Here is a 23,246-nt window from a genome sequence, read left to right on the forward strand (position 1 = left end):
GCGTCCGTCCACTCACCTAGCCTGCCCAAGTCACCCTGTATTCTAATAACATCCTCCTCACATTTCACACTGCCACCCAGCTTTGTGTCATCAGCAAATTTGCTAATATTACTTTTATTGCTTTCATCTGTATCATTAAGGTATATTGTAAACAGCTGCAGTTCCAGCACTGAACCTTAAGGTACCCCAGTTGGCACCGCCTGCCATTCCAAAAGGGACCCATTTATCACTACTTTTTTTGCTTGCTGTCCGCCAGCCAATTTTTAATCCAAGTCAGTATTTTGCCCCCTGTACCATGTGCCCTAATTTTGTTCACCAATCTCCTGTGTGGGACTTTATCAAAGGCTTTCTGAAAGTCCAGGTACACTACATCCACTGGCTCTCCCTTGACCATCTTCATAGATACATCCTCAAAAAATTCCAAAAGATTACTCAAGCACGATTTCCCCTTCGTAAATCCATGCTGATTCTGACCTACTGTTACTGCTATCCAAATGAGTTGTAATTTCATCTTTTATAATTGACTCCAGCATCTTTCCCACCTCTGATGTCAGGCTAACCGGTCTATAATTCCATGTTTTCTCTCTCCCTCCTTTCTTGAAAAGCGGGACAACATTAGCCACCCTCCGATCTGCAGGAACAGATCCTGAATCTATAGAACATTGGAAAGTGATTACCAATGCATCCACGATTTCTAAAGCCACCTTAAGTACCCTGGGATGCAGACCATCAGGTCCCGGGGACACTTAAGCCTTCAGACCTAACAGTCTATCCAACACCATTTCCTGCCTAATATAAATTCACTTCAATTCGTCCATTACCCTCGGTCCTTCAGCCGCTATTATATCTGAGAGATTGTTTGTGTCTTCCCAAGAGAAGACAGATCCAAAGTACCTATTCAACTCTTCTGCCATTTCCTTGTTCCCCATAATAAATTCACCCGTTTCTGTCTTCAAGGACCCAATTTTAGTCTGAACCATTTTTTTCCTTTTCACATACTTAAAAAAACCTTTTACTATCCTCCTTTATATTTTTGGCCAGCTTGCCTTTGTACCTCGTTTTTTCTCTGCGTATTGCCTTTTTAGTTATCTTCTGTTGCTCTTTAAAAGTTTCCCAGTCCTCTGGCTTCCTGCTCATCTTTGCTATGTTATATTTCTTCTCTTTTATCTTTATATAGTCCTTAACTTGCCTCGTCAGCCACATCTTCCCCTGCCTCCCCTTCAGATCTATCTTCCTCTTTGGAATGAACTGATCCTGCACCTTCTGCTCCACTGCCATCCCTGCTAGGGTATTGCGCCATTGAACTTTGGCCAGCTCCTCCATCGTAGCTCCATAGTTCCCTTTGTTCAACTGCAATACTGACACTTCAGATTCTCCCTTCCCCCTCTCAAATTGCAGATTAAAACTTATCATATTATGATCACTGCCTCCTAATGTCCCCTTTGCTTCGAGGTCCCTGATCAAATCAGGTTCGTTGCACAACACCAGATCCAGAATTGCCTTCTCCCTGGTAGGCTCCAGAAGAAGCTGTTCTAAGAATCCATCTCAGAGGCACTTCACAAACTCCCTTTCTCGGGTCCAGTACCATTCTGATTCTCCCAGTCTACCTGCATGTTGAAATCCCCCATAACAACTGTAGTAATACTTTTTTCACATGCCAATTTCAACTCCTGATTCAACTTACACCCAATATCCAGACTACTGCTTGGGAGCCTGTAGGTAACTCCCATTGTGGTCTTTCTACCCTTTGAATTTCTCAGCTCTCTCTCCCTACTGACTCTACCTCCTGATTCTATGTTCCCCCTCGCAAGGGACTGAATATCATTCCTCCCCAACAGGGCCACCCCACCCCCTCTGCCTGTCAGTCTGTCCATTCGATAGCATGTTTGGCCTTGAATATTCATTTCCCAGGCCCTGCCCACTTGGAGCCATGTCTCCGTTATCCCCACAACATCGTACTTGCCAATTTCCAACTGAGCCTCGAGCTCATCCACCTTATTTCTTATGTTTCGTGCATTCATATATAATACTTTTTAATTCGTTACTCCCCTCACCCTTCCTATCAATCCCTATTTCACTTGGTCATTCTGTACCATCCCTTCTTGAGTTTTCTGTTCTGTTGATTCTGTTGTCTTTCTTAACTTCTCTTATTCTCACTTTGCCTTCAACTTGATTCTTAAGTTTCCAGTTTGTCCCCTCCCACCCACTGCTTAGTTTAAACACACCTGTGTTGCGGTGGCAAACCTGCCTGCCAGAATGCTGGTCTCCCACCTTTTTAAGGTGCAGCCTGTCCCTTTTGCACAATTTATCCTTACCCCAAAACATAGCCCAGTGATCCAAGAATGTAAATCCTTGCTTCCTGCACCAGTTCCTCAGCCACACATTCAAGTCCATTATCTCCCTGTTCCTGCCCTCTCCAGCCTGAGGAACTGGAAGCAAACCAGAGAGAACCACCCTGGAAGTCCTGCTTTTCAGCCTTCTTTGGAGTACTCTGAAGTCCCGCTGTAGAATGCTCCTCCTCTTCTTCCCGACGAGATTTGTGCTGAGATGCACCACCACCTCTAGCTCTTCACTTTCACCCTTGAGGATTCCCTGCACTCTGTCGGTGACGTCCTGGATCCTGGCACCAGGAAGACAATACACCGTCCTCAAATCCCACCTGCTGCCGTGGAAACCCCTTTCAGTCCCTCTCGCTATGGAGTCCCCTATTACCACGGCTCTGCCTCTACGCCAATTTTCGACTCTCAGACCTGTCTGCCTCTCAGACTGGCAGTGTCGTCTGTCTCGACAGTTTCCAAGAGAATCAACCTGTTTACAAGAGGTACTTCCCCTGAGGTCTCTTGTACTTCAAGCATCTCTTCCTTCCTCATTGTCATTCCCCTTCTTTCTTCTGGTATCCTCGGTGTAATGACCTCGCTGAAGATCCTGTCCAGAAAACTCTCATTTTCTTGGATGAGCCTGAGGTTATCTAGTTCTTTCTTCAGTGCTGCAACATGCCCCTTCAGAAGCTGAATGTGGACACACTTGCCACAGCTATAGGAGCCAAAGGTATCATCAGTGTCCCTGACCACCTGCATTATGCACTCGGCACGCATCCTGTCACCAGGTCACCCATCATTTACACGTATACAGTACTTGATACTGGTCTGGCTTCCCTAAAGCCAGCACTGAATGAACGGAACTTCCTGTTTATGTCCGTCAGCTAGGGTTCCCTTTTTGGGCCTGCTAACCTAGTCTGATCAGGGAACTCATTCTGTGAAGTCCATATGGCTGACCCCATTACCATCACTGCAGGGTACGGGTGTGGTAGTCAACTGATATGTATCATTCCCACCCTTGTCAGCCTGTTGTGGGGATGGTCAGTTTAAACCCGGTGAAGTTTTTTTTGTAGTTCTCCTGTCAAAGAATGTGATTTCAGCACCTCGGGGGAGTTGTGTACTTCTGGGCAATTCTAATCCCAAGTGGAAACAAACCATAAAGCTTGCTTGTTGCTGGAACATTTTCATGACCTCCTTTGAAGTTCAAAGAAAACTTATTTAAGTTTCAGCTGGGAAATGCACATTGGAAGTTACATGTGCTTTGAATTGAATCTGTGACTCTGTCCTGAAATGTAAGTTGATAATTATATTGATCAGTAAATGTTGGAATGTCTTCCCAATGAAAGAGATTCTCTCATGTATTGGAGTTTGGAATAAACGGGGTTTGCATACCCTGAAGTGTCATTTGCTGAACCGATTTAAAACACAGCATTTTAAATTTGGGGGAGAAAGGAATTGCAACTTCCCCTGGAGACAACATAAATAAAACCAACTGCTTCTGAAGTATATTGATTGACAGCCTGTCTGGTGTAGCTTAGTAAACAAACTTCTTATCAGTTCAGTAAGCTCCATTATCTGGAGATGAAATAATTTGTTCTGATAGCTGTTGTCATTATGAATGCTTGGTTGTATTTCAAAATTTTCAGAATCACTTATGTCAAGGGATGTGTGGCACAGTTAGGTCTAAGTGGTAATTAGAGTGTTCATCTTTATAGTTGCTGATTGATATTTGCTTATAGCAAATTGAACATTTTCCAGCATGGCATTTTATAATGAGAGTTACTTTAATAATCTAATCGATTCATTCAGCACAGAAAAGGTTGTTTGGTGCATCGAGTCTGCACTGACATAACTAGCACTAAAAGTGCGCGAATCCCAATTTCTTGCCCTTGTTCCATATTGTTGAATATTATGATATTTGAAGTACTCATCCAAATATCTTTTAAAGGCTATAATGTTTACAGTCTCCACTACCTTCCCAGACACTGCATTCCAGATTCCCGCCACCCGCTGAGCGAAAATGTTTTTTCCCAGATCCCATCTGAAGCTCCTGTCCCTTACCCTAAAACTATGCCCTCTCATGTTTGACCCCTCAGTCAGGAGGAATAGCTGTTCTATATTCATCCTGTCCATACCCCTCATAACCTTATACACCTCAATTATGTCCCTCATCAGCCTACTCTGCTCTAAAGAAAACAATGCAAGCCTATCTAGTCTCTCCTTTATAACTCAATTTCTCCATCCCAGGCTACATGTTAGTGAACCAACTCTATATGTCCTCTTGTGCTAACACCTCCTTCTTGCAGTGAAGTAACCAGAATTGCACACAGTACTCTAGTTGCAGCCTGATCACTGCTCTGTATATCTCCAAGATTACCTCCTTGCTGTTATACTGTATAACACAACTGATGAAAGCAAACATCCCATACATCATCTTAACTATCCTACTCATGGTTCTGCCAACTTCAGGGAATTGTGAATAATTACCCCAAGATCCCTCATTTCCTCCAAGCTACCTTCTACATTTCAATCAACGTATTTAAGTGTAATTTGGATTGTTATCTATGAAGGAAAATTGTGCACGTTTATGAGGAGAAAGCAGAAGAGCGGCATTAGATAAATTTCTCCATAGGGCAGCTAGTGCAGACATGGCTAAATTGTTGCCTCTTGAGTGGCGTGTGTGTGTGTGTGTGTGTGTGTGTGTGAGAATTTGTGCTGTGACAAAGTAAAACGCTTTGCTGAGGTTTGACAAGGTCCCGCTCGCCAGGCTTGTCTTGAAGGTTGGGTTGCATGGGATCCAGGGAGAACTAGCCAACTGGACTCCAAGTTGGTAAGATGGGAGAAAGCGGAGGCAGATGGTTGAAGGTTGTTCCTTAGACTGGAGGTCTGTGACTAGTGGTGTGCTGCAGGAGTCGGTGCTGGGACTTTGTTGTTTATTAATTACGTAAATGATCTTGATGTGAATGTACAAGGCATAATCAGTGAACCTTCAGATTGTACAAAATTAGGAGGTACGACAACAGATGAATGGACATTGCGCAACAGCTGCCAGACAGGTATGTTCCTTGTCATTGGGGGAGCACTTCAGCAGTCAAAGACATTCAGCCTCCAATATTTACGTATCAGAGTCTTTGGTGAGTCTGCACTTGGAATATTGTGTCACCCCTTGTAGAAAAGGCATAGTTAAATTCGAAAGAATGCAAGATGATTTACGGCAATGTTGCCAGGACTAGTAGACCTGAATTAGAAGGAGAGGTTCACCAGGTTAGGAGTACTTGGAACCTAAGTGGCCTTTGATATGCATAACAACGCAGAATCACTAAGCAGAAACTGATAGCCAAGTTCTGTACCCATGAAGACAGCCTCAACCGTAATCTTGGGTTCATGTCGTGTCACATGTGATCCCACCACACTGTGCTGTAACTAAGATCATTGTTACTGTACTGTTTTGACGCCATCACTTTGATAAATTGTTACAATCTATCTATCTTAATTAGCTTGTACACTTATTACTTTGGTTCGACCCTTGGCATGCGATTCTTATAGCTAGCATGTTATTTCAGTCATTTGGTTTGTCTCCCGCATCACTTTAGTTTTAATTTTTTGTAATTGCTCCTCTGCCTTATTTAATCGGATCATAGGTTATCCCTTTACTTGTTATTCAGCTGTTGACACTTCACTCGCACTATCTGACACTTTTGATCACTTGCAGACACTTATTATTCAATGCTCCACTCACATCATTTGTATGGTCTTTTGATGTCTCTGCTGATAAATTCTATGCCTTCATGCTGCTCTGTCACTTCACCAGACGAAGGGGCTGCACTCCCCAAGCTTGTGATTTCAAATAAACCTGTTGGACTATAAACTCCTGGTGTCAAGTGTCTTTTGTTCTGGGAAAGCCACACTAGCCAATATGTTCCTTTCTCAGGTGCAGTTTTCAAAGCTCTGCCACATGCTTTGTAAGTCTTCTTTGTGCTGTCTCCGGAACAGTTACGTATTGCTGACCGGAATGTGCACACTGCCCCGGTGTAATCTAACCAATGTTTTATGCAATTATAGCAACCTTTTTTATAGTTCTGTACTTCCTCCAATAAAGGAAAGCATTTCATTTCCTTTATTTGCCACCTTTATTTACCTGTCTTGCCTTGTTTAAAGACCTGTGGGCATGTACTTCAAGGCGCTCTATCTCTCTGTCTCCCTACCCTTCTCAATATCCTCCCATTTATTCCGTTTTCTCTAGCTTTGTTTACTATTTCCAAATGCATTACCTCATATTCTCCTGATGTACCTCATATTCTCCTGATGGACCTCCCTGTGACATTCTCTCACCCACTCAACTAAACCAGCTGATATCTTTGTGGAGTTGGCAGCTATCCTCTTCACCATCAACTACATGGCCAATTTTTGTTTTGGCTGCAGAATTCCTAATCGTGCTTGCCACATTTAAGTCCCAACAATTAATAAGTAAATCTGACAGCAAAAGCCCCAACACTGAGTGCTGTGGAATGCAAGAACACCCATCAGCTATTTGTTTCCTGTTGCTGAACTAGTTTTTGGATCCAACTTGCCACATGCCTCTGTATCCCCAGGGCTGTAATATTTCTGACTAGTCTGTCACTGGGGACTTTATCAACTGGCTTACTAAAATCCATGGATGATATCCACTACACTGCCCTCATTAATCCCCTCATTGTAATTGCCTCAAGAAAATCAGTTGTTAGTCGAACACAACCTTCCCTTAATAAGAACATGTTGACTATCCCTGACTAATCATGCCTTCTAAGTGACAGTTTATTCATGTTCAGAATTGATTCTAATAATTTTCCCCATTGCTGAAATCTGACAGAATGGCCTATTATTATTTGTCTTATTGCTCACATCCTCTCCAAACAATGGTACAATGTTCGCAGGCATCCAGTTGTCTGGTACCTTGCCTGTATCTTGTGAGGATTAGAAAATGATCCATGAAACATCCTCAGTTGGTCTTCTTTAATCCAATCACATGCTATTGGCCCTGAATGTAAGTGCCCTATTGGGCATTACCATTGGGAGTAGGAGTAAATGGATGTTTTTTTCCAGAAAAAAGGAATGAGAGATGTATTTTAAATACATCTCACATCTAAAACTATAGACTTCAGGAGTGAACGTCCAAATAAAACTTGCAGATGTATAAAAATAAGAATCCTGACACTGAAGGTGAAAGTGATGAGGACAGTTTAAAACAAAAAATCTTTAAGTGGAATAGTAACTTGGATAGGTAGAAACCAGACGAGATTTATGTAAAATGAGGCTGTACATTTTGGATAAAGTGAAGGGATGGTGATTTAGTTGGCGAAGCCATGAGCACAGCCTTAGAATTAAAGGGGGTAAATGTAGGACGGAAATGAGGAGACATTTCTTCAGTCCAGAGTGTGGTGGGCCTGTGGAATTCATTGCCACGGAGCGCAGTGGAGGCTGGGACGTTAAATGTCTTCAAGGCAGAGATTGATAAATTCTTGATCTCGCAAGGAATTAAGGGCTACTGGGAGAGTGTGGGTAAGTGGAGTTGAAATGCCCATCAGCCATGATTAAATGGCGGAGTGGACTCAATGGGCCAAATGGACTTACTTCTACTCCTATGTCTTATGATCTTAAAGCAACTTCGTTGCTCACCTCTAAGCCAAAGCCATATTTCATAAAAACTATTGCTGTTTTTAGCCTGAGTGTTTGAGACCTACACCATGCTGTGGTGAATTAAAAATAACGTGTTAACTTTTTTTATTGTGATAATTGAGATTTCTTTCATTTTTCTTTCTAGTCTGTTTGTGCAATCTTTGAAAAGTCTGTGAAGACTCTTTTGGATGATTTTGCTCCCATGATTCCACAGCTTTCAGAAATGTTGGGTCAGATGTACAGTACTATTCCACAGGCATCGGCATTGGAATTAACGCGACAGGTACAATCTATGCATGTTATTTCAAATAAAGTTCTTTGATTGAATGAACTGCATGATCTTTACTTTCTCTTGTACTGTGATGGAAGGAAAATCTTTGTATTAAAATTGAGCTTTGATAAAACGTTACATTTACAGAAGTGCACGTCTGATAGGGTAGAGATTGTCAAATTTATTCCACCATTTTAAGTACTTGCTACTTAATTATTTCTTAATTTATGTTTGGGTAAAAACTGACACCAAGTCACAGCTTCAATCTTTGATCCTTGCTGATTTATGAGACTTGCAGTGTATAGCAGCAGGCACTTTGACACTGGATTTTAACTTGAGCTAGGCAAAGGAAAAGTCTGTCATGGTTTTGCATTCACTTAGTATTCACTGGCCTGCTTCAAATTGCATAGATGCAGTTTTAATTAAGTGCAGACTTGGACTTGCTGGTAATGTTCTCATTATCTAAATTCACAATGAAGAAAGGTTTCCAAAACAAAGTTGTTGGAAAAGCTCAGCAGGTCTGGCAGCATTTGTGGAGGAGAAAACAGATTTAACGTTTTGGGTCTGGTGACCCTTCCTCAGAACAGTTCTTTTCTTCTAGAGATAATGGGAACTGTAGATGCTGGAGAATCCAAGATAACCAAGTGTGAAGCTGGATGAACACAGCAGGCCAAGCAGCGTCTCAGGAGCACAGTTCTTTTCTTTTGGTTCTTTTTTTTAAAGAAGAAAGTTTACTTGGGAGAGACATTCAGTTGCTGGTGCCCATGAAGCTACACCCCAGCATATGCAGTATTTCCAGGAAAGGAAGGATCAATACTTGAAAGATGACTTAGTGGTGAAAGTAGCCTAATCAAGAAGCTGACTCGTCCTAATTGGGTGGGTTTACAAACTTATCTACTTGATATAAATCTTACATTTGTCAGATGGTGCACCTTAGAAATAATTTGCATCACAAATCCAACTTAAAAGTTTCCAAAGAGCAAAAGTTGTGATTTGCAAAAATATCATTGTTTGCTGGTGAACTTGGTGATCCCATTAACTAGACTGTGCCAAAGTCATGAGATAACAAGGTGTAGGCCTGGATGAACACCGCAAGCCACGAAACGTCAGCCTTCCTGCTCCTCTGATGCTGCTTGGCCTGCTGTGTTCATTCAGCTCTAGACCTTGTTATCTCAGATTCTCCAGCATCTGCAGTTCCTACTATCTCTATCCAAAAGTCATTTCTGTTCAGTAAAAGGGTAGGAAAAGCTACCAAGCATCTCATCCAAACCAGTAAATCAGTTAAACGTTATTCTCAACCTCCTGTAATAATTCATTTCTCACCAATCGAAATGTGTGGATCTATAAATTACATTTATACAAGTCCAGAAACACATTGAGCAAGTTGCATCTCTTTCAGTGTGGTAAGTGCTCTGTGGCAGAGACTGGTTTTGAAACTCCACCCATGCATGAATGTGTTTAAAGGTAGCCGACCACGTGAAGGACTTAGGAGTCGTAATGAATAAATTGTAAAATTTTACAGGTTGATTGTGACCATTAGAAAGACCATTAGAAATAGACAATTAGGTTGTATTTCGCGGACATTACAGTGTAATAATACTGTAATTAGACTTTGATCACTTAAGAGTAAGTATAATGTTTTAATACTTAACAGCACCATACCAAAAACTATTCCCTCTAGTTTTACTGCTCTCAAATAGAGCTTTTTGTTCATTCATGGGATTTGGATGCTACTAATTGTTCATCCTTGTTAGTTTCCCTTGAGAAGGTGATAGTGAGCTGTCTTCCTGAACAGCTACAGCCCATGTGCTGTAGGTAATTCACAATGCTATTCAGGAGGATATTCCAGGGTTTTGAGCCAACAACGTTGAAGGATAGCAGTACATTTCCAAATCAGGATGGTGAGTGTTTAGCGGGGGAGCTTGTTAGTGGTGGACTTTTTGAAGGTGGACTGAGGGCACACTTTGTTAGATCATGCCAAATACAAATCATTTGAGTTGCTGTCAGTACACATTAACTGTTCAGATGGGATTTATTCAGTGATTTTGTATTTGTATTCCTATACCATAGGTGTTATATATGCCCATGTGTTCCACAGAAGCAGAGTCAAAATAAGAGGAGGGAATTTCAGTGCATCGCTAGGCACTGATGGCAGTTTTCAATGACAATGGAATGACTTTAGGAAAATGGACATGCAAGAGGCATAACTGGAGAGCTGCTGAGATTACAAAAAAAATGAGGCTAGAAGAGATGGGAGATGTAACTGTGTTGATGCGCTTTGCTATACAAAACCAGTTTTTTATTTGTTTCAGTACTTTATGGAAAATGCTCTCAAAATTTGAAAATGTCACAACCCTACTTATGTTAGTTTTCCTTTTCAAATATAATGCAGGCTAGTAAAATTGTAAATTCTTATGCTAACCCCATACCTCAAGCACCGCTTGGGTAGTGCATATGTCTGTAAAATGGAGAATATCTGTTGCTAATGCTCTTGCTAACTCCAGATTGTGCAATAATTTTAATTGCTCCTGGTTGATATTCACAAAGTTACTTCTCCACAGTGGTGGTTGCAGTGTTCTTTTGTTTTTGGGATTGATGATTGTTCTTGTGTTTTTATTTATCATCATTTTTCATATTTTTAATATGTTAATCTGTCTAAAGTTGTTTTGGATTCTTGTGTTTTTCAGCTGGTACACATATTTGCCAATGATCCAACGCACTTTGTCCCTGTGAAGGCTCTGTTCCTCCTTGTTACATCTGTGACCCTCTCTATTTTCCAACAAGGTAAGTGATTATTTGTTTAAATGTAAATCATTTGAAGATTCTAATGGTTACTAGATTTATTTTACGATTGAGTGTGAATAATAGTGATCCAAGTTACTGGTTTTCCAGTACCACTGACACTCAGTAGGGTTTTGATTCTGGCAGTAATGGGGAATTGCAAAGAAAGAACAAACTTAGTATCTAATTTGTAATGAAAATGTGACTTTTGTAATCTACATTCATTGTAAATGAATGGCTGCTGGGAAATCACCTGTGTTAGTCGTGCTATATGACTGTAATTTGTGCCTTACATTTGTAGTTTTCGCTAATAGACGAGAAGCTGACTTATGCACTCAGCAGTTTCTATATGTAAACTAATAATTTCTGTATCAACTTGCATACGTAAGTTGAAGATGTGAACAAACAAGCAACTTCCTTTCAGACTGATTTAAGGGTCACAAAGTGCAGCACTATTCTCACCCCTCACCTGTTTTGTGTTAATGAAGCAAGTTGCCAATGTGTGGAAAAATTGAGTTTATTCATCTTAAAATAAATTGAAACGGAATGAGATGATTCTACGCAGGTTCAGTTGAAAGTTTTTAGTTGAAAGAATTTTTGGTTGTAGGGGGTGGAAATGAAAACATGGGAACTAAATGGTCTGGAAAGGAATAGATAAACGGTTATTAATGTAAGGAAAACAATGAGGTAACTAATTAAACAAATCAACAATTTCATCTAGGATAATAAAATGTGAGGCTGGATGAACACAGCAGGCAAAGCAGCATCTCAGGAGCACAAAAGCTGACGTTTCGGGCCTAGACCCTTCTTCAGAGAGGGGGATGGGGGGAGGGAACTGGAATAAATAGGGAGAGAGGAAGATAGGTGGAGAGAGTGTAGGTGGGGAGGTAGGGAGGGGATAGGTCAGTCCAGGGAAGACGGACAGGTCAAGGAGGTGGGATGAGGTTAGTAGGTAGCGGGGGGTGCGGCTTGGGGTGGGAGGAAGGGACAGGTGAGAGGAAGAACCGGTTAGGGAGGCAGAGACAGGTTGGACTGGTTTTGGGATGCAGTGGGTGGGGGGGGAAGAGCTGGGCTGGTTGTGTGGTGCAGTGGGGGGAGGGGACGAACTGGGCTGGTTGAGGAATGCAGTAGGGGAAGGGGAGATTTTGAAACTGGTGAAGTCCACATTGATACCATATGGCTGCAGGGTTCCCAGGCGGAATATGAGTTGCTGTTCCTGCAACCTTCGGGTGGCATCATTGTGGCAGTGCAGGAGGCCCATGATGGACATGTCATCAAGAGAATGCGAATTCCAGTTCCCTCCCCCCATCCCCCTCTCTGATGAAGGGTCTAGGCCCGAAACGTCAGCTTTTGTGCTCCTGAGATGCTGCTTTGCCTGCTGTGTTCATCCAGCCTCACATTTTATTATCTTGGAATCTCCAGCATCTGCAGTTCCCATTATCTCTGATACTATTTTAACCTCACTGCGAAGCCTCTTCCAGGGATGCCTAACCTGAAGAAGTTACCCTCCTCCCTCCGGACCAACCTCAGGGAATCTCTCTCCCATTGCAACTCTCTTGTAATCTCTTCGGCCTTGAAACTGCTCGACCATGTCCTGAAGCAAACCAGGTACCACAGCCACATCACCTTTCTCAGCACCTGCCTACGGAACCAGATCATCCCCAAGGGACTACAGTCCACATTTCAGCCTTCCCAATTTGGCCCCAACCGTGACCACCTCTACACCCAGAACATTCAGACCCTTCAGAAGCGGTTCTCCCTGCGAGTCCTGAAACAGACACTTGCAGCTATGCGCCGGCACCTCCAGGCACTGCAATCCAGCCTGCCCCAGCTCAGAGCCTCCCTCTCCCAGACCTGCAAAGGACCCCTGCTGTTTTTTATCCTCCGCAGGATCCACAGACTGAACACCCAGTTCCACTCAGCTTTACTGGACACCAAAAATCGTAAGTACAACCAACTCACTGGCCCCTGCCACCCACAAGAGGATTCCTGCGCCTCCCAAATCCCGACTCTGTCCCTGCCCCTCCCCCACCATGCACCCGCCGCCATTGACCATGAGGACACGGCCGGAGACCCCACCGATGACGTCACATCCGCCCCCGCCGGCCACAGAACTTCCGGAACCGCTGCTGCAGTCACCACCTCCACGTCCAGGTACTACAGCCCACACACCACCCTCACGTCAGCTGCTGCCGCCCACCCCGATCCTCGCACTGCCGACGGAACCCCGCCCACGGTCGACGCCGACGGAACCCCGCCCACGGTCGACGCCGACGGAACCCCGCCCACGGTCGACGCCGACGGAACCCCGCCCACGGTCGACGCCGACGGAACCCCGCCCACGGCCGACGGAACCCCGCCCACGGCCGACGGAACCCCGCCCACGGCCAACGACCTCATCGCCCCGCCCACAACCTCCACAGCCTGCAACCCCAGAGAAGACAGCCACACTGAGCCCTGCCGCATCTTCACCATCCCCCCAGACCTCCCACTGACTGAGGACGAACGGTCAGTCCTGAGCAAGGGGCTCACCTTTGTCCCCCTACAACCACACATCAACAAATACCAGTCACGGACGGACATAGAGCAGTTTTTCCGCCGTCTTCGCCTGCATGCCTACTTCTTCAACCGGGAACCTAACCCTCCTTCCACTGACCCCTTCACCCGCTTCCAACACAAGTCCTCCTCCTGGACACCACCCCCAGGCCTCCTACCCTCCCTCGACGTCTTCATCTCCAACTGCCGTCGAGACATCAACCGCCTCAACCTCTCCACCCCTCTCACCCACTCCAACCTCTCCCCCGCAGAACGGGCAGCCCTCCGCTCCCTCCGCTCTAACCCCAACCTCACCATCAAACCCGCAGACAAGGGTGGCGCAGTGGTAGTATGGCGCACTGACCTCTACATCGCCGAGGCCAGACGCCAACTCTCCGACACCACCTCCTACCGCCTCCTCGATCATGACCCCACACCCGAGCACCAAACCATCATCTCCAACACCATTCACGACCTCATCACCTCAGGGGACCTCCCACCCACAGCTTCCAACCTCATTGTTCCCCAACCCCGCACGGCCCGTTTCTATCTCCTTCCCAAAATCCACAAACCTACCTGCCCTGGTCGACCCATCGTCTCAGCCTGCTCCTGCCCCACCGAACTCATCTCCACCTATCTGGACTCCATTTTCTCCCCTTTGGTCCAGGAACTCCCCACCTACGTCCGTGACACCACCCACGCCCTCCACCTCCTCCAGGACTTCCAATTCCCTGGCCCCCAACACCTCATATTCACCATGGACGTCCAGTCCCTGTACACCTGCATTCCGCATGGAGATGGCCTCAAGGCCCTCCGCTTCTTCCTGTCCCGCAGGCCCGACCAGTCCCCCTCCACCGACACTCTCATCCGCCTAGCTGAACTCGTCCTCACACTCAACAACTTCTCTTTTGACTCCTCCCACTTCCTACAGACTAAGGGGGTGGCCATGGGCACCCACATGGGCCCCAGCTATGCCTGCCTCTTTGTAGGTTACGTGGAACAGTCCCTCTTCCGCACCTACACAGGCCCCAAACCCCACCTCTTCCTCCGGTACATTGATGACTGTATCGGCGCCGCCTCTTGCTCCCCAGAGGAGCTCGAACAGTTCATCCACTTCACCAACACCTTCCACCCCAACCTTCAGTTCACCTGGGCCATCTCCAGCACTTCCCTCACCTTCCTGGACCTCTCAGTCTCCATCTCAGGCAACCAGCTTGTAACTGATGTCCACTTCAAGCCCACCGACTCCCACAGCTACCTAGAATACACCTCCTCCCACCCACCCTCCTGCAAAAATTCCATCCCCTATTCCCAATTCCTCCGCCTCCGCCGCATCTGCTCCCACGACAAGACATTCCACTCCCGCACATCCCAGATGTCCAAGTTCTTTAAGGACCGCAACTTTCCCCCCACGGTGATCGAGAACGCCCTTGACCGCGTCTCCCGCATTTCCCGCGACACATCCCTCACACCCCGCCCCCGCCACAACCGCCCCAAGAGGATCCCCCTCGTTCTCACACACCACCCTACCAACCTCCGGATACAACGCATTATCCTCCGACACTTCCGCCATTTACAATCCGACCCCACTACCCAAGACATTTTTCCATCCCCTCCCCTGTCTGCTTTCCGGAGAGACCACTCTCTCCGTGACTCCCTTGTTCGCTCCACACTGCCCTCCAACCCCACCACACCCGGCACCTTCCCCTGCAACCGCAGGAAATGCTACACTTGTCCCCACACCTCCTCCCTCACCCCCATCCCAGGCCCCAAGATGACATTCCACATCAAGCAGAGGTTCACCTGCACATCTACCAATGTGGTATACTGCATCCACTGTACCCGGTGCGGCTTCCTCTACATTGGGGAAACCAAGCGGAGGCTTGGGGACCGCTTTGCAGAACACCTCCGCTCAGTTCGCAACAAACAACTGCACCTCCCAGTCGCAAACCATTTCCACTCCCCCTCCCATTCTCTTGATGACATGTCCATCATGGGCCTCCTGCACTGCCACAATGATGCCACCCGAAGGTTGCAGGAACAGCAACTCATATTCCGCCTGGGAACCCTGCAGCCATATGGTATCAATGTGGACTTCACCAGTTTCAAAATCTCCCCTTCCCCTACTGCATCCCTCAACCAGCCCAGTTCGTCCCCTCCCCCCACTGCACCACACAACCAGCCCAGCTCTTCCCCCCCCACCCACTGCATCCCAAAACCAGTCCAACCTGTCTCTGCCTCCCTAACCGGTTCTTCCTCTCACCTGTCCCTTCCTCCCACCCCAAGCCGCACCCCCCGCTACCTACTAACCTCATCCCACCTCCTTGACCTGTCCGTCTTCCCTGGACTGACCTATCCCCTCCCTACCTCCCCACCTACACTGTCTCCACCTATCTTCTTTACTCTCCATCTTCGGTCCGCCTCCCCCTCTCTCCCTATTTATTCCAGTTCCCTCCCCCCATCCCCCTCTCTGATGAAGGGTCTAGGCCCGAAACGTCAGCTTTTGTGCTCCTGAGATGCTGCTTTGCCTGCTGTGTTCATCCAGCCTCACATTTTATTATCTTGGAATCTCCAGCATCTGCAGTTCCCATTATCTCTGAAACAATTTCATCTAAATGCCTTGGTTTTCCAAAAGGAAGTGATCCGGTTTCTGCGCAAGTTTGTGTGCATAATTTCACGTAGAATATTCCACGAGAGAGTACATAACTTCCACTAACAAGTCATTTTAGTATGGGCCCAGCTGTTCCTTAGATAAGCTCACTCAAGCCAGATCTCAAGTATTTCTCCACAGTATTTATTAACTCTATCCCTGTGTATACATAGGTGGACATACGGAAACAGTCATCTCTGCCTGAAGCTGCTGTAGCTCCAGTTTACTAGCAGAGTCACTATTAGATGGCTACTGAGATCACTGTTAAATCGATCAGCATGTCCCAGAGAGTCATCTGATAGTGGTAAAGGGGAGCAAGCATTTTTAGACTGTGCTCAGAACAATTTCCTAAGCTGTCCAGTCTAGCAAGCAAGGAGCCACTGCTAGGCTTTGTTCTTGGGAACAAGGTGGGCTAGGTAAATCAGTATAATTGGGGAGCATTTAAGGTCAGTGATCTTTGTATCTTAGTCTTTGGGAAAATGGTAGAAATCACCAGTGAACAGGGTAGAGCAAAAACAATCAACTGGCAGAGAGCAGACTTGTATGGGGCGAGTAGTGATCTCGGCCAGATAATATGGAAACAGAGGTTGGCAGGAAAAAAAGTAGCTGGACAATGGGCTACCTTCAAAGAGGAGATACATTGGACCCAATAAAGGCATATTCCATCAAAAACTAAAGATAGGGCAAACTGATCCAGAGCTCCCTGGACAATACAGGTGTTAGAAATCAATATAAAAGGTGTGTTTATGAGCAGTGACATGTCGACAATTCAATTCATACAGCTGACTACACATGGAGCTGAAAATAAAATGAGAAACAATGGAGATTATGAAGAAAAGATTGGTATTTAACCTACAGGAAAATTCCGAAGTCTTCTATTAGTTCATGTATAGTAAAAAGGGTATTAAAATGCAGATGAAGGATTTTGGCCCAAAATGTTGGATTTCTTGCTCCTCTGATGCTGTCTGACCTGCTGAATTTATCCAGCTCTTACATTTATTGGCTCTGGCTTCCAGCATCTGTTATTCTTCCTGCCTCCTATTCATTTACTCCTCATTTTAAGGCAGGAGGTAGATGCTGATGAGGCCTTCATGACAGATGATGAAACTGTGTCACTAGAAGGTTTTAAATTGATCAAGAGTTGGCATTAGATAAGCTATTGTAACTTTACAGAAATTTTTTTAGGCCCAGGACTGCATTCAAGGATATTGACAAAAGGTTAGAGTGGAAACTGTAGTGGCATTAACAGTCTTTCAACCTTCTCTCTACTCTGGAGTGATGCCAACGAACTGGAGAATTGTAAACATTATATAAGAGTTTGTAAAGATAAGCCCAACAATTGTTTTGATTTGATTTATTGTACCTAAGTACAGTGAAAGGTTGTGTTTGCAAGCACTACAGGCAAATTATAGCAAGCAAAAGCATACAGATCATTGGATGCTTAGACAGAGAGAGACATATAGGTTACACTACACAGAATGTGTATGAAGCAAGCTTAACAATAACAAGATCAATGTTATTTGAAGTTAGAGAGCCCATTCATTAAGCAAATAACAAGCGGGAAGAAGCTGTTCTTGAACCTGCTGAAGCCCGTGTTCAAGTTTCTTCATCCTGATGGGAGAGGTTGTACGAGAGCATTACCAGGGTGGGGGTGGTCTTTTTTTGGCAGCCGTTTTGCAGCAACAAGAAGTGCAAATGGAGTCCATGGATGGAAGGTTGACTTGCATAATGGCCTGGGCTGTACACACAATGTTTTGTAATTTCTTATGGCCCTGCACAGAGCAATTGCTGCCCCAGGCCATTATGCACCCAGACAATATGTTTTCTGTGCTGCATCTGTAAAAGTTGGTGAGGGTCCTCATGGACGTGCTGATTTTCCTAAGCTGCTTGTAGTGCCATCTTGACCTTCGCATCTACATGAAAAGTCCAGGACACGCGGTTGGTTATCGTTGCTCCTAGGAACTTGACACTCTCAACCCTCTCCACTTCCACTCTGTTGATATAGATGGGACATGTTCTCCTTCTTTCTTTCTGATTTCAACGATCAGTTCTTCAGTTTTGCCGACATTGAAAAGATTTGTAGCTTGGGTTGAACCACTGAAAACAGAACCAGAAGTAATGTCAACCACCCCAACTGACCAAGATATATAAATAGCAAGCGGGACACAACACCAGTACTCCACCAGAGGTGCACTGACGAAGTGACCTAGCAGCGTGACAAAATGTCTGCAAACAGGCACACCGGCTTAGCAAGCAAGTCTACCACCTCAGAGGATGTTATCATTGCACCACCACTCTAAGCCCTCTATCTTCTCTATGCAATCCGACTTATCATTGTTTGGTATATGTCCTACCACAGTGGTGTCATAGCCAACTTGTAGATGCCGTTCGTTTGCAGTTTGGCTACACAGTCATGGATGAAGAGAGAGTACAGCAGGGGGCTGAGAACGCATCCTTGGGGGGGCTCCAGTATTGAGGTTTAGGTGGAGGTGCAGTGGTCTATCTTCACTGATTTGCGGTCTGTGGATCAAACAGCTGAGGATCCAGTTGCAGAGGGCTGAGCCAGGACCTAGACCTTGGAACTTTGAGATCAGTCTGGAGGGAATTGTGGTGTTGAAGGCAAAGCTGTAGTGGATGAGTAGGTGCCTAACATAGGTGTCCTAGTTGACCAGATGTTCCGGGGCGAGTGCAGGGCTAGGGAAATGGCATCTGCTGTGGCCTGTTACGTCAGTAAGCAAATTGCAGGGGATCGAGGCAGGCTGGGAGACTGGAGTTGATGTGGGTCATGGCCAGCCTTTCGAAGTACTTTGTGATTATAGAGGTCAGATGATGGGCAGTTATCATTAATGCACATAATTACAGAGTAGTCAGCTTAATTAAAGGTAGGGAATCTTATTGAACAATTATTTGGCATAAGATGAATAGTTGCACTGAAAAATGAGTTAATTCCAGAGAGCTGCCATGGATTTGTTGAAGGAAAATTTTTGTTGAACTAACTTGCTGGAGGTTTTTAGAGGTAGAAGTGGGAGTTATTGACAGAAATGCTGTTGATATAGTATACATGGGCTTTATGAAGGTTTTTGATATAGTGCCACACAATGACTTGACAAAGTTGTAACTTGTGGAATAAATGGACAGTAGCAACATGGATAGAAAATTGCCTGAGGAGCAAGAATCAAAGAATAATTGATAATGCTTATTTTTCAGGCTGTGGAAGGTTGGTAGTGGTGTTCCCCAGGAGTCAATATTCGCTCACTTAGTACTCCCTTGTTTTTTCTTATATATACAAATGATCTAGATCATAGTGTGCAGAGGACAATTTCAAAGTTTGTAGATGATAGAAAACCTGGAAGCGTTGTAACTGTAAGGTAGAATGTGTAGAATTTCAAAACAACATTTGCAATATGCTGGAAGGCGCAGATGGACAGCAGATGAAGTTTAATGCAGACACGTGTGAGATAATGCATTTCAGTGCAAAGAACGTGGAGACGGTGTATAAAATAAATGGTACAATTTTAAAAGGTGTGTAGGAACAGAGGCACCTGGGCAATTACATGCATAATTCATTAAAGATGGCAGGACAGGTAAAGAGGAACATTAATAAAGGGCTTTGGTAATAGTGGCATAGAGGACAAGGGCAGAGAGGTTTTGCTGAACTTGCATAAGACATTTGCCAGCCTTTGGTTGGAGTACTGTATACAGTCTGAATGCCACACTATTGGAAGTAAGTGTGTACATTGAATAGAGTGCAGAAGACTTTTGAAAATGGTTCCAGGGATGAGAAACTTGATTCATGAGCAATTGGAAGTGGGATTGTGGGATTCTTTCTCAACTTGAGAAGGCTGAGAGAGGACTTGATACAAATTTTCAAAATCGTGAGAGGATAAGGAGTCACTGTTTTTAATTCAGAAGAGGACTGAGAATTAGAGCACGGAATGAAAGTATTTTGCAAAAGAAGTAAATGCAAGTGAGTTTTCTTGCACAGCAGGTCTGGAATTGTGCTGTGAGCAAATTCAAATGAGACATTGAAAAGGGCATCAGGTTTTTTAACTATAAAAAATATGCAGGGTTATGGGGAAAAAGCGAGGAGATTGTCACTAAGCCAAAATACTCAGTCAGTGTAGATATGGTAGGCTGAAGTGGCCTCCTCTGTCCCCAAAACAATTCTGCAATCTGTATATATTATTAAAGCTTAGTTCCACAGTCAGTTTCTTAGTAAAGATTTTTAATACTTAAAAGCTTTAGAGAATAGAAACTTTTACATCTTCAACCCTTAATTTTGTAAGCCCTGTAAAGATGTAGGAATAGTGGATGCTTGCTATGTGCATTCAATCGATCTAAGAGCCCATTGATTTTGAGGACAGTTCCAGCTTCCCAATTTGTGTTGGACCTAACTTAGAGCAGAATTTTCCTGTCTCCTGAGGCTGACAGAGGTGGTGAAAATGGGAAATAATTGGGTGAGTTTGCCCTAGAAAGAAACTCAACCCTTTCTTGCTACCCCTGTAGTTAAATGTGAGAAGGTTCCTGCATGACTTTCTCAACTTGCCATGAATTAAAGCCCCTGGATAACCATTAATTGACCTTCTTTAACAAGCTCAATATGCCATTTCTCCAATCACCAGCCCTCCCATCAAATGCACGATGCAGCTAATTTCACAGTAGGGTGACCTGCCAGCTGAGTTTGTAGTGGAAGGAACTTCAATTATCTCCACCTGTTAACAGGATACAGTTGGAGGTATGGATGGCAGGTAAGGGGAGGTCTTTGAAAGCCAACTCCTCTAGCTCCGTGAATCTTGTCCTGCCAGAAGTAGTAAATATAGTAATAGTAGTTAGTAGTATTATGTGGGAGGCGATGGCCACGTAGTATTATCGCTAGACTATTAATCCAGAGACCCAGATAATGCTTTGGGGACCCAAGTTCGAATCCCACCATGGCAGATGGTGGAATTTGGATTCAATAAAAATATCTGAAATTAAGATTCTAATGATTGTGAGTCCATTGTCAATTGTCAGGAAAAACCCATCTGGTTCACAAATGCCCTTTCGGGAAGGAAACTGCCATCTTTACCTGGTCTGGCCTGCATGTGACTCCAGATCCACAACAATGTGGTTGACTCTTAACTGCCCTCTGGGCAAGTAGGGTTAGCTAGCCAGTGATGTCCTCATTCCATGAATGAGAAAAAGAAAAAATAGTTTACTTTCTTGCTGGACAAATTTGTTAAGTGCTATTTGAAAAAGTAACAGGTAGGATGCATGAAGGGGAGCAGAAGATGTTATAGATTTGGATTTCCAAAACGCGTTTAATAAGCTACTGCATGTAATCTCACTTTGTAAGATAAGACCCCATTCATTAGTTGTAGTATATTAGCATGCATAGAGGATTAGCTAATGAATTGAAGGTAGCGAAGGCAGTGTTGAGGACACAGCTATTTACAATATATATTCATGACTTGGATTACTGAAGTAAATGTACTATCATCAGGTTTATAGATGGTGTAACACTAGGTGTGAATGCATGTGGTGAGGATAACAGTCTGCAGAGCTATAGGTTGAGAGTTGGAAAAAGTCTAGAAATGGTAGTTTGTGTGGGAAAATGAGGATGTGCACTTTGGTGTGAAGAATAGAGGAGCTGAGTTTTATTTAAATGGAGACAACGCAAGAGCTGCAGCACAGTGATTTATTGTCTGTGCATGAATCATAAAATGCTAACAACTAAGCTCAGGTAATGGGGAACGGAAATGGATTGTTGGCCTTTTATTTCGAAGGGAATGGAGTCTAAAAGCAGGGAAGTCTTGCTAAAATTATATGCAGCACTAGTCAGATCCCACTCAGAATACTGCAACCAGTTCTGGTTCCGCTATCTCAGAAAAGATACGTTGGCATTGGAGGCAGTCCATTTGTAGTTCACGAGTTCGATTCTGGGCATGGGGGATTTTCTTTCGAGGAGAGGTTGAGATGTTTGGGCTTGTACTGCACTGGAGTTTAGAAGAGTGAGAGGTGGGGTAATTGAAATATGGCTGAGGACTTCTCAGCTCAAACTTAGCTTGGAAAATGCAGTACAGCCTACCTGCTAGTTTTCTTTGTGGATATTATAGGTATTGTGTTCTGCCACAAGGTAAGCAAATATTCAGCTCCCATTCCTATTCTGAATGGTAAAACTAGTATTTTCTTTCCTTGAGGTGGACATTTCTGGTCCAGACCCAAAACATCAGCTTTCCTGCTTCTCTGATGATGCCAGGCCTGCAGTGTTTATCCAGCTCCACATCTTGTTATCTCAGACTCCAGCATCGGCACACCCTGCTATCTCATTGACATGTGTCTGTTTTGTTGTCTTGACTTAGTGAGCTTCTGCTGTCTCTTTTCCTGAACCAAACTGCTGATTCAGTGTGCTCCATGAATAATACCCATCTCTATTGGAGTTTATAACTATCCTTCGTGGCATTCTCGCGGAATGCCCTTGTTTAGGAACTGTTTTTATCTGCTTTCATATGGGAATTTCACACATAATTCAGTTCTTTTATTGAGATGATAGATATTACCAGGAGTTGAGGAGAGATGCCATCTATTGTTTAAGATTTTTCACATCCACCTGAGAGTTTGAGATAAATATGGATTACTGGTTAGCTCCCACTTGTTTGCCATCTCCTCAACCAAGTGTTTCAATTTGTCTACATTTAGCACTTTTACTTAGAGCCTAAAATTAATGCACTTAAAATTAAATACACCTCTAAAACACATGAACAAAACCAAAGCTGCTGGAAAAGCTCACAGGTCTGGCAGCATCTTGAAGGAGAAAACAGAGTTAATGTTTCAGATTCGGTGACCCTTCCTCAAAAATAAATGATGTTGAACTCATTGGGATAGCTTGCTAAAAGTCCAAGCCTCGCTATTCCTGAAATTATCACCTATATCAGAAAATTTATAAAAGTACCAAACTGTCCCTGTTTACCTGTCTTTTAGATCCAGGTTGGCAAAACAAATCAGGATTCTGTAATTCGTGAAAATTACAGTTTATCACAAGCTACAGATTATAAGG

The 23,246-nt window shown here is 44.3% G+C and overlaps 1 protein-coding gene across 5 annotated transcripts in view; it reads left to right on the forward strand.

The window, feature by feature from the left end:
- ipo13b (importin 13b) overlaps window positions 1–23,246 on the forward strand; it is a 180,111-nt gene that overhangs the window by 118,909 nt on the left and 37,956 nt on the right. For all 5 annotated transcript variants that reach the window (XR_007248427.2, XM_048539244.1, XM_048539246.1 and 2 more), the window contains 2 exons: window positions 8,119–8,256; window positions 10,932–11,028. Coding sequence is in view for 4 of the 5 variants with exons in the window: in XM_048539244.1 (XP_048395201.1) it covers window positions 8,119–8,256; window positions 10,932–11,028 (235 nt within the window). In the remaining variant the exon portion in view is untranslated. The remainder of the gene's footprint in view (window positions 1–8,118; window positions 8,257–10,931; window positions 11,029–23,246) is intronic.

Source organism: Stegostoma tigrinum, chromosome 8 (assembly GCF_030684315.1).
Source record: "Stegostoma tigrinum isolate sSteTig4 chromosome 8, sSteTig4.hap1, whole genome shotgun sequence".
NCBI classification, from domain to species: Eukaryota; Metazoa; Chordata; class Chondrichthyes; order Orectolobiformes; family Stegostomatidae; genus Stegostoma; species Stegostoma tigrinum.